Raw genomic sequence first — 12,556 nt, 5'->3', positions numbered from 1 at the left:
AGCAAAGGAAATGGCCAATTCCCATTAATCAATCAGCAACTATGGTATGAGTTATAAGCCAAAAGCTCCAATCACACAATAACCATATGGCCAAAAGTTATCAAGGGAAGGTAAAGAGGTGGGGACCACATACATCATCACATTGTGGTTTGAGCTAAGGCTGACCCATAGGTTTTTTGAACCAGACTATTTCCAGTTCAATCAAGTTCTATAAGTTATATTGAACCAGATTTAGATTCATGAACTAGACATGCCCCATATACCATTTTTTTTTTTTTTAATTCCCCTTATACCATTGATGAATAATAAAGGCAAAATATTTTTATGGATGGCCAAGTTCATGCAGTATCATGACTCATTTAGTTGTGATGAGTGGATTGGTGCTGTTACATTTTTTTCTCATTGGATATCCGAAGAATGGTTTGCATTGTCCATTTGTCAACAAATTCCATATACCTCATCATGCACCTTCTTGATAGGCTAAACAATGGCATCATTCATATTCTTGGTAGCCTTAGATTTCTGAAAGCTTTATTTACCATTTCACATATGGATCAAGGTATTGGTATCATATTGATTGATACATATTAGTATAGTTTATACTAGATATTGATATGATACAGTTAAGAATTACCTGTTTTATCAATTCACGTCTAATATGGGCTGATACGACCCAATTCATATCGTATTAATAGTAATACCTATAACCCTGACTTAACAGACTTCAACTGAACTGAAACTTAACAGGTGAGTAAGGGCATTTGAGTTCTCTTTACAAATGTTCAACCTCAATAAGATATACCATATAATACAAATTTGTGAGCCCTACATAGTTACCAAATGGACAAATCCATCCATAAAACCTGCTCCCATTATGAAAAAAAAAGCCATGAAAAAGGGGGAAGTGATTTCATATAAAATTTTAATCTGTAATGAGCTCATAATGGCTCCATTTTGCACATACCTTCTCAGAGACATAACCCCATAATATCATCATCCAATAGACTACATCTTAATACCCATAGATTATGCAAATGGGATTTTATTTTATAAAATATATATATATATATATATATATTAAAAAAAAAGATATGTGGTGATGACAAAAATATCTATGAATTAATATTTAAGATTGAAACTTACGCATGCATGATGTTAAGAATGCAGTGGAGGGATCACACGCGTGTAAAAGGATCCAAAACCATTTATTTTTTATTTTAGTACTTTTTGGGAGAGTAGGGTGTAATGCTTCATGCTAGTTGGGAAGAGGGAATAAATGATTTGGTAAATATTATTATATATAATTACATATTATTTTCCTGGATAGAAAATTATTATATAATTAGGTAAATATTATTATATATAAATATATATTAGGTAAAGTATATTTGTCGGCTCATTAAATAAGTTTATACGATTGATCAAAAATTGTGACCAGATTGATGGATTTCAGATATGAGGGCTGATTCTATGGTTTTTAAGATTGATTCCATCCGATTCTCATATTTATTACTCAGCTCTTAGTTATGTGCTCAATATGAAATTTCAATCAAATAGATTCTTTTCAAGCGAAAAATAGAATTAAATATATATGGAGATGCACGCCGATACACAAAAAAGTATATGGTTCAAATTTGAATATAAAATATACTTCCAACGTGAAAATTGCCATATCATTTTTATCATGTAGAAAAATTAAATACACCACTAGATAAACTTATCCACACTGGATGATGAAGCGGCAATTTTGCTTTAATTCACAAAATGTGCCACGTGTCAATGTCTAAAGCTCTCCAATTCATTGGCCTTTTGGTTTCATACATTTGATCAAGTGTTACACCTTTAAGCTGAACTTTCTTGTTTACATTTTCTACTTTTCTTTGTTGCTCAAGAGATGAAGGGTTGCCATGAATACTCTCCGAACCGTTGGTGCCCTTTGAGAGAAAGAGAAGTCAGGACAAGTGGGATGGCAGTGCTTTTTTGGCTACCACTTTTAAAATGCTGTTGTTTGATTAAACAAGCAAAAAGAATGATAAGAATATTTGAGAACCACCTAATCTTATGAACTCAAAAGTAATGGAAGATTTCCCCAAAGGAGAATAACAAAGCACTTCCAAGGTCCCACTTGACTAGAAGTGAAATGAAGTAAGCATCACCCCACCACACACACCTCCCCCGATCCCCCCACCCCCCCGGAAAAAAAAATTGTGATCCCAAGTGAAATTAGGTTTAGGGTATATTTGGCCCGATTCTTACTGATTCCTGATCGATTCTAAAATCGGCTGAGATTTATCTAGATCCCTAATTTCGAATTTTTAAACCTTGATGTATAATGGCTTTGGAGACTATGAAGAAGTTGGAATTGGTTGATGCTTTGTTGAATGTCTCCAGAACATGCATGGCTCTGAGCTTCCAAGGGTTCCTACCTTCTTTTCGGAGTAGGGTTTAAAAAATTGGGATCGGATCCACCAAGGCCAATCCTTGTATGGATTCTAAGAGGGCATATTTTGGCCGATTCTAATATTTTTCTCGGCGATTATGACTGATTTTGATATGGATTATGAGTGGCTTTCAGAACAAAATCGGCAGAAACGGATCCAAATTCTGTTACCAGAATTTTAAACCCTTTTTTGGAGCCTTCTTGCCCTGACATGCTGTTCCCAAATCATAGTTTTAAATTTGGGAAAACTTCTACAAAAGAACCCATTCCCTGCCTCCAAATTGAATAGTATCGGCACTTTGGGTTTTGTTAATTGTTATTTTTTCTGAAGACGTGATCCAAGAGTAGTTAGAGGTTGCCTAGTTAGGCTAGCATAAGCCTATCGAGAATAAAGGGTAAGGCTTCTCTTGTCTACTTCACCCTCAGACAACAGAAAGCTAAGGCCTAAGGGTACAGAAAGTTCACTAAACTAGTTGGGCTACCAGCTAGTGGGCTAGCTCTATCCTTATGGGAATATGGATTGCACAGGAATCAAACTGAGAGTATCCCTTTTTTACCCTTTCCTTTTTGGGGTGTATAGGACTTTGTGGAAATCATTTCAACTTCTTTATGATTTTGGGATTTGAGAGAGAGAGAGAGAGAGAGAGAGAGAGAATTCCTCAAATGTGGCTATTTCTGCTAGCCTTTGGCTTAGGTTCGAATAAATAGGACAATCCATGTCAATACACTACATAAACCTCCATTTACCCAGGGCCCAGTGATGTACATTGGTTCAGGCCTACCAAAAAACTACCCCCACAGGACAATTGGCCTTATGGCTTTGCGTCTGAACCTGGCCGATCACAAAACCAGACATGAAACCTTCACATACGGGGAGCTGATCGGGACTCTAACTGCCCTTATTGTGAAATAGGACTGCATTTGCAATGTGACAGGTCAAGTGGTTGACGTGCGCAACCGCACAAGGCAAACCTGAAAACGAGGGGATACTGACCGGTCACCGAAGACCGAAGGTGGAGTGATGTTGCCCAGCAATAAACCTTTCGGGGAAATTGAAAACCTGGGTTTGTGAGATGAAGATAGAAGAGCTACACAGCTATTCACTGCAGAAACGCAATGTTTGTGTTAGTGGAGACTGTAACGGGCATCGATTACAAGGAGCCTCCCAACCATCAAAACCAGGGTACCTTCTCCATTTCCTTCCTTACTGCTCACAAATATTTGTTGGTATTTATTGTAGTTTTTCTTTGCATTTCACTGCTTCTGATTAAACTAAACCAAATGAGTTGAAATGTAAGAGGAATTAAGTCCAAGTTAGCTAAGAGAGCCCTAAAAACACATCCTAGCTCAGAATCCTATGGTACTCTTCCAGTATGATACATCATTCAAATCAAATGCCTTTTCTTCTTTCTTTACGAGTGCAGATACTTCTACCACAAAAAAAAGTGTGATACAACCTTTAGTGGTCAAAATGGCATTCCTCTTTATGACACATCAAATAGAGTCTTCTCTTTTTAACAGCATAGATGATATGACATTGCATACACCTCAAGTTGCTCACAACTCTATTCTCCGTAGTCACATCGTCACCTTAAAAATATAAATCACTAGCAAATTCACCAGCATTCACCAAGAGGAGTATGACTTGGGTTCTGCAACATGGAGAGGAAGGTCATAAAGGAAAATACGCTGTTGTTTAGGCTGCCAAAAATCAACAAAATTCCTCTCGACAACTTCATCTCTTTCTTTCCCCTTAGTTACTTCTGAGGGTGATTTAACAGAACAAGAAGGAAAAAAAAAAGGAACGTAGACTTGACAGTCGACATAAAATCGGTTGAAACAGGATCAAAGCGCTGCATGTTTGATACAAAAGAAAACTACAACACTCACTGCAGTTAAGAAGATCCAAAATCATCCACTCATAAAAAGTAGTTCTTCTGTGGTGACCCTGAAGGCAACAAAAACCAACTAAGTCCTCTATTTGCATATAATCCTGGTAAGAAAACCAAACATTACAATAATTAGTCCTGGAATTGAATGTCGTAATTTTAACTTCAATCAAATGGTTCCAAGAAATGTACTCAATACAGATAAATAATGTTGAATAATATTAAAAGGGAGATGCTTACTATTGGATTAAACTTGGCAGAAGCTAACGCATGATTCCAATATTTCAGTCAGATATTTCTAACTAGTTGACAAAATATATGGAAACAGTAATCCTTCACCTATTATTGTAAAAAGAGAATCTATTCATCCACATTTTTTTGATGGTCGGATGTCTCTTAGAATAGTGCTACAAGCATTTCACCTTCGTACAACAGGGGGGAGTATTTATGAGATCCCTGAGGTGGGGATTCTCTTCACTCCAAAAGATACTATTTCAATGTATAACTTCAGCAAGTGAAACAGAGCTCATTGAGCTCCAAATGAAGAGTTCAAGACACTGAGAAAAAGGGAAAAGACTTATAGGGGGAAGGGCAGGGAAGTCAACAGGAGATCAGAGACCAAATGGGAAGAGGACAGACCAACAAGGATTCTCAATTGGTCAGTGCCATAGTTGCCCATAAATTTACAATTTAATACACAAAATGAAGATATAATTAAGAAGAAATGTTACTTGGCTTGGACTTCAGAACTGTCACAAATTTGGAGAAGCCAACAGTTTCTTTTGCATGTGTTACAACATCCCCATGCTAAGACTCTGTCCAAGTGATCACTAAGAAAATACCGACAGCATTTAAAATGGAGACATTGCAAGGGTGAGAGGGGTTCTAAATCACCTCAGGCTAGGATTAAGAATTACAGCATAAAAACCAGAATTGAAGTGATGGTTTAGAAACCAAAATAAGGAGAAAATAGATTTCAGCAAATCAAACGATAGATGAGACCAATATTTTGGTTGAAGATTGATGATGAACTCAGTATCAGTCGTGCAAAATTGACTCAAACCTAGTAGCTGGATTTAAAAATATGAGAGAATCCTTGTTGAAGTAGGAACAGTATTTCCGCAGAAACGATAGCCAGAATTGTGAATTCAATCCAGTGATCAGTTAAGGCTCAGAAAGCAGATTATACAGCAACAAATAACTAAGAGCAGAAAATCCCAAACAACAAGCAGAAATCAGAACCAGGAAACAGAATTCAGGAAAACCAGAATTTTAGGATAAAGTCAATAGCTTGCAAGAAACAAATCAGATGATCGGGAATTCCTGGTCGAGTACTTATTTTAATTGCGAAAACAAGATATCTGAAAACCAAAACAATCCCATGGTCTGATCCCCATTCACGAAAGATTCCTATTCAGAATAGGAAAGCAGGATTAGATGGAAAAAGCAAGTCTTGATATCATAAATCGATTCAGAGCTTGTGATTGTCATTCAAAACAGCAACTAGAGATCAACAGACCCAAATGATAGAACAGCAATTGAGTTGAAAGAAACTAAACAGAAAAAGGGTGTGAGGGTACTTACTTGATGTTTTTTTTTTTTTTTTTATTGATAGAATAAAAAAGAAGATAACTAAGGAAGAAAGAAGGATATGACCAAAGGAATCACTACGAATGGCCTGGAATAGAATCACCACCAGTTAACTTATCGAATCACCACAGTAGATTTCTGAATCACAAGAAATTAAAACTGAACTAGACCATGGAACCACATTGGTGGTTGAACCAGAACTGTTTCAACCAAACCAAAACATGAACCACAAGTTTTACAAACCCTGTTTCTCTTGCAGCTGCAGCCCTCCTTTGATTTTCTTGTGATGTTTCCTCTGAAATCTTGAATCTGCATCAAATGGATTTGGACTCCACAAAATAGTTCCAAGACTGCAGCAGGAGAACAACTTTCTGATCCAGGAAATAAATGATAAACCGGTGAATAGGACAAGTCCTTGGAAGATGCTCTTACCTCCCCAACAAACACACTGGCAGGAAAAAAGACCATGAAAATCTCATTCACTTCTAAACAATGCCAACAAGGCAACAGGACATAAAGTGGCCAGCCGGGATAAGTCTCATTTTCGCAGGGCACCAGATGTGGTGAACTGGGTTGATCCTAACTCTCAGCCTTTTTCGGCACAATGTGGCCGGCCTACACTTGAACCCACATCTTCATGCTGGAAGGAAGTTATCAACCATTATACTGGACTCCTCTTCTTTTATAATTTTGGTTTCTGCAAATACACTACATTGGCATCTTTAGAAACAATAGTCCGAAGACCTTTGAATATAACATCAATTGTTTTGCCCATGTGCAATTACTGTCCATCAGGGCCCAAATTGGGGTTTAATCCAAATTCTCCAGTTCCAACCGACACATATGTTACTGATATCAGCAAACATACTACAAAAAAATTTGAAGTGCTTATCTTCCAAATCGATTTGCCATACAAAATCATAGGGCTCGTTTTATTTAAACATTTCTCATGAAAAATCAAAGAAATTACTTTAAAAAAATATATTCACCATGCAAATCATGAGATTCTGGTTGTTTAGACATGCTTGATAAATGACTTCTTGATGCTTCCAAATACTGCTTTTGGTGCACAAAAATTTCACCACCAAGAAAAGAAGACGAGGAGGATGACGAAGATGACGAAGAAGAGGCCAAACAACCTAAAAGTGGAAGGACACTCAAAAAGAACCCTTTGTTTGTTCCCATGCATTGCAAAGGATGCTTACAAAAACTTAAATGGCACCCTACTAGATTCTGTATGAGAAAAAAAATCAACAAACATTTATCATAACTAAGCAATCAAATAGTATAAATCACCAATATCCATAAAATCAACAAAAAGATGATGGGTCCAAAAGCAACAGAAACAAAAAGATTAAAAAAAAAAAAAAAAAAAAGGATTATGGAAAAAGGTGTGATTCAATCCCAATAGAAAAAAATTAGGAAGAAAGAAGCACTAAAGAGATATGTTTCTTACTTAGACTATAGCACAATTATATGTGCTGCAAAGCTGGAGCAAAGCTGTTTGATTGGTTAGATCAAGAGATCTATTAATTATGTCAGGGTACTTCCCTGGAGAAAGTTCAGAAAGTCTTTCCAGTGACTTCACCAAGAATTCTTTCGGATCATTAATTTCCCTCACAGGGTCTTCCTCTTTTCTCCCAGCATTGTAGAGTTGGGCAAAGGTAGCAGTATAGCCCACGGCTTCTGCAATATCTGGAATTTCTGGTTCCTCCTCAACCCTCTCTTGCTCTGGTCGTGAAACAAGGGTAACAATGCTATCCAACAATCTTCCCCAGAGGAGAACAGCTGAAGCATCCAGAAGGGCTGGAGATTCACAAAGAAGCTTGGTGGAAGCAACTGAAGTCAATTTCAATTCAATGGTTCCCGTAATCAACTTAAGATGGGGTATCCAGAATTGCTCAAGGATGACAACAAATATGTTAGGCTGAACAACATTCATTGAATCCACCAAGGTCACAGGCCCATGCTTGACCAAGAACAGGGACATGAAGATAACCAAAGACTTCACAAATTTCCCTGTTCGATGATTCTGCAGCCGCGTAAAAAGTGCAGCCCATATGTGGGTCACAAAGGGTGCAATCACATCATTCCCCAGATTCTCTATAACAGTGTTGAGCACATAGAATCCAAGGTCTTCTGTGCTAGAGACCGACACAAGTTTGCTAAATATCCCAAGAACTTCACTCAGCCTACCATCTTGAGTCACTTCATGAGGTGTCTTCTGAAGGAAGGCCTGAAGCAGTCTCACAAGTGCTGGAGCATTTGCAGATCTCTGCCAGGTTTCAGGCTGGAGTAGAAGCTTAAAAATATGCATGTAGTTTTCTGAGAAGGGTGGTCTATTGAGCTCAACAAGTTGGGCCAGGAGCTGGAATGCATAGGGCCAGAACTCAGTTACATCGTTGACCAAGATGGTCTGGAGGATGGGGAAAAGGCTTGCTTCAAATGCTGATATCAGAGAAGGGTCCTTCTCACAAGCCCGTCTAACCAAACCAGCAACTGCCTCAAACAAATAATGATTGAAAATAGGGTTCTTCGGGTTCTTGCAAACCTCAGTCAAAATGGATGTCAGACCAGCAATACAAGCTCCAGCAACCTCACCAGAAATGTCTGCAACCCCTAGAACCCGCATTATACACTTCATTATGTAAGGATTATCTTCAGATTCTCGAAATCTCAACGCATTAAAGAGGTTATTCATCAGAACCAAAAGAAACGGGTTAATATCTAACGAAGTATACCTCGGCCTTCCTACCTCATCCTTAACCAGCAAAAGCTTCTCAATACAACTAGCAGCATAAGAGTGAACAACATTTGATTCAGAACCCAGAAAACGTACCACATGAGGAACTAAAGCAATCGCAACTTCCTTTGGAATCTGATTCCGAAACATTGTAAAAAACTTTAAAGCCCCTGCCTTTAGCATGGGGAAACTGTTAACATCCTGGCTTTGCAACTCAGAGACAATGACTGATCCAAAGAAGCTGTGCACATCAACAAGATCTGTCGATACTGAACTACCCTTAGCCTTTTTGGTAGCAAGGGAGACAACCAAGAATATAGCACAATCTTTATCCTTCCAATTTGCAGCTGGATTTTGAGCAAAGCTGGCCAACATGTTTTGTATCTGAACAGAAATTATGGCAGTTACCTGATCCTTGTAATTGGTAGCAATCCCTTTCAGAAGCTCACAGGCAATCCTTCTCCGAGTGTCAATATCACTCCCTTCCATATCCCTCCTGATAAACTCAACATAATTCATCTCAAAGAGCTCCTCATCCTCATCTCTCAGTCGTACATTGGGGATCACAATGCTCTGACAGATCTGTTCTAGGACATCAGCACCAGCAAACAAAGTATGGTGGACACTTGTGCTAACTGTGGTCAAGAATCGGATTGCCATAACAGTTAACCGATCACGACTAGAGGAAGCAGAGGCAGTAACAAGGAGGCTCCAGACGGCAAAGGCAAAATCTTTCAAATACCCTTGAAATTCCTCCTCGTTCTTCTCCATGTAAAGGTTAATGTTCTCACAGACAGCTGCCCGGAGCTCATCAACAAGCGCAAGCCCATCACCACCACCACCTTCAAGAGCCGGGTAAGTGGCTGTAAGATACTTTCGAAACTCAGTCATCCACTCATTCATATGGTCTTCAAAGAACTCCGGAAGTTCTTGAAAGTTGAGAGAGTAAAAGATCCTACAGCAAAGCCGTTGTGACTCCAGCAATGGGCGAAGGGACATCGCCGTACCACCGGAGCTAGCAGAGGAATCAATAAGAGAAGCATTTCGGAGGAAAATTTCGAGTAGAGGTGCAGCAAAACCATCAAGGCAGTATTTGAGATCAAGAAGAAGGTCATTGGTCTTGTATTGGTACCGAAATTTTTTGAAGATAGAGTTAGCGGTACCGAGGATGCCGTTGATGGAGGCATAATCAGTGGCCTGTCGGAGGTTCGCGACAAGCTCCGGTAGTAGACTAGGCCATGATTTGGGGAAATCATGCTTGCCGATCAAAGCAAGGGCTTCGCTAAGCTGGCTCTGAATACGTGGAGTCGATGAAAGCATGAGAGGGACAATTAGGGTTTTAATCTGCTCCTTCTCGTGGTCCGGAATCGGGGATAGTTCCGGAGCATAGCTTTTGGCGTCTGATGGGGGAGCGGGAGCCCACCTGGTACGGAGATGGTTCTTGAAGTTAACAGCGGCAGCCTGACGTATCTGTTCATCCACGGAGGGTTCCGCAACAAGGCGGAGGACAGTGACGCCGTAGTTGGGCTTGTCGGCCATCTCAACAAGGGAAGCCTCAGCCCTGCGACGAGGCTCAGGATTGGGAGATAGGGTTTGAAGGAAGCATTGAGAGAGGTGTTCTAGGGTTTCTCCCATTGCCTTCAATGAAAAATGTCTAGGCCTTGAGAATAAACTTTTGAAGAATCAAATCCAGAAACGAAGAGGGAAAGGGAAAAGAAGAGGGAGAGAGTACCTAGCAGCAAAATGAGAATAATGGTGAAGATCTATCTAGCACAGTGGAGCATAGCAGAGACGGATGAAGAGTCGTTGCGACTTACGAGCGAGTTTTTGAAAATGTGTGGATCGTTTACAGAGAGAAGGGTTTCGAGTTTGAGCATTTGGCGTTCGCACTATCGGGTCTCGGTTCGGGTAGTAAGGGTATATGGAGTGTCTGGGAACGGACCCCTTCCCCTTAAGTAGGGGTGTCAGAAGCTGGCCCACATCGGTGCCACAGATCAAAAGCCCAAAACCGGTCCCCGAATAGTCCGTGCCTAATTTGGTGGTTAGTAGCAGCCCCATGTAAGGGTTCAATCGGCTCGGTTGTGGTTTTTCCATTCGGTTCAAAGGGATGATGAGATAAACCGAAACCAAACTGAGAATCGACTCAGTTTTATATTTGGATACTCAAGCTGATTTAATTCAGTTTCAATAAGATTTTAATTCGGTTTTGTAACTCAGTTTAATGCATTTATGTAAACGGTTCAATTATTGAACCATAATTGTGATGGACCAAAGGCCATAATGGACTCAAGTTATGGGTCTTGTGGCTATTTTTAACTCCAAACTGTCTTAACATGTGACCATGTGATAATAAATTGTAAAAAACACTTACCACCCTAATAAATAACCGGGTGAATACTCATATATTCAAAGAGATGGTAATTCGGTTCAATTTCTATTTGAACCGAAGGTTCTTATACCCTAAACCACAACCGATGTGAATATTCATATAATCAAATCAAATTTGAACGAATCAATTTGATTTGGTTTTGGATTCGATATTCGGTTTCAGTTACAAATTGACACCCTTAGCCCTGTGGGCACTAAATTAAAATTCAAAACCGACATTTATAACCCTAAGGAAACATCCACATGACACAAGTGTCATTTTCCATTTTAGAGGGAGGGGGTGGTTGGTTATTTCGCCTCTCCTACTATGTCTAGGTGTAGGAATCGTATTCCCCCACATAAAACACATGTTCAATAATAAAAGTGAACTACTAAAGTAATGACTCGTTTGATATTATTTTAAGAACAGTTAGATTCATTGAGTTTATAATGACTCGGGTAAAAACACCTAGTATTTATGACCAAGTCTTATAAGTTTTTAATCTTGGTCAAGTTTGCATGACTCTTAATGAGGTTTTCTAAAATTTTGGTTCAAAGGTGATTGTTTTGATTTTCCAACTACAATTGAAACAACTAGTTTCCATCAGATTGATTGCTAGCTAGAGAAGAAAAGATTTGGATTTTCTTCATATCTCGGATTGGCATGCAGCTTCTTCAATTGATCTCGTGAAAGAGGCAGAATTGAAAGATACTAAGGTGATTCAACATGTTGATGATTAAGAGGAAATGCCAAATGACGAATCTGATGGTCATACCATCTATACTGAACGGAACCACCATATAGATTTCCCCGTATACCTTGCTCCAAGGAATGGAAAACTTAATTTGTGTTGTATCCTGTTGGTCCATGTATTTTCTTTCATTTGCCTTATCTGAGGATGGTGTGGTGCCTTTAGTTTATTACTAATTTGGCTTGTATCATGCCTTTTGGCTGTCTTCTTGCTCATTTTCTTTAATATATTTTTTATTCATAAAAAAAAAAAAGAAGTGATTGGATAAACCCCATGTCCACTTTGGTAGTCAATTGCAAATTTGCAGCGATGGGTTTAGGTATCGGCTGATCAGTGCCGGTATTAACCACCTGACTGATACCGTATCAATGGTGTCGGAACATGGGAGGGAAAAATGGTCTAAAGAACCTCATAATATTCAGTCATACCCAATAGAAAACCCTTGGACCAAATGGGCCTATTGTAGATGGTAAGTTTCCATACCATGTGCTAATCCAAAGGGAGTTACTTTAGGGATATGGGCCAGATGGCCTTACCAATGTTCCAAGTCTATGAATGGCCGCTAAAGCCCAGATCAAACTTAACACTGGGCCGTTCTTCGAGATTGCAACTATTTTGGGCCTAAGTTGGGCTAGATCAACTCAACATTGGGCCTTTCTTTGAGATCGAAACTATTTTGGGCTAATTTGGGCCCAAATGGAGCATCAAGCATGTCAGATCTACAATTAACTCTTATCCTCCAACTATGACCAAAATTTGGATTTTTTTTTTTTCA

The 12,556-nt window shown here is 39.1% G+C and overlaps 1 protein-coding gene across 2 annotated transcripts; it reads right to left on the bottom strand.

Moving 5' to 3' along the window:
- Positions 1-3,725: 3,725 nt before the first annotated feature.
- Positions 3,726-10,570, bottom strand: LOC122081677 (exportin-2-like). 2 transcript variants are annotated; one of them, XR_006141163.1, is made up of 3 exons: positions 7,376-10,570; positions 4,331-4,433; positions 3,726-4,092 (listed from the first exon to the last, which is right to left on the bottom strand). XR_006141163.1 is itself a non-coding variant. In XM_042648866.1 (2 exons), exon 1 carries the CDS (start codon positions 10,295-10,297, stop codon positions 7,376-7,378), a length of 2,922 nt encoding a protein of 973 aa, XP_042504800.1. In that variant the 5' UTR covers positions 10,298-10,570; the 3' UTR covers positions 3,825-4,433. The 2 variants fall into 2 exon arrangements, 1 of the variants encoding a protein (XP_042504800.1); XM_042648866.1 differs by having other exon boundaries at positions 3,825-4,433.
- Positions 10,571-12,556: the final 1,986 nt, after the last annotated feature.

This window comes from Macadamia integrifolia, chromosome 6 (genome assembly GCF_013358625.1).
Source record: "Macadamia integrifolia cultivar HAES 741 chromosome 6, SCU_Mint_v3, whole genome shotgun sequence".
In the NCBI taxonomy this organism is placed as follows: Eukaryota; Viridiplantae; Streptophyta; class Magnoliopsida; order Proteales; family Proteaceae; genus Macadamia; species Macadamia integrifolia.
The sequence above is the reverse complement of the archived record's forward strand: the minus strand, read 5'-3'. Positions and strand labels throughout refer to the sequence as shown.

Excerpts from the sequence above, each read along its gene's own strand:
- LOC122081677 (XM_042648866.1), bottom strand. The coding sequence starts at position 10,297 with ATGGGAGAAACCCTAGAACACCTCTCTCAATGCTTCCTTCAAACCCTA.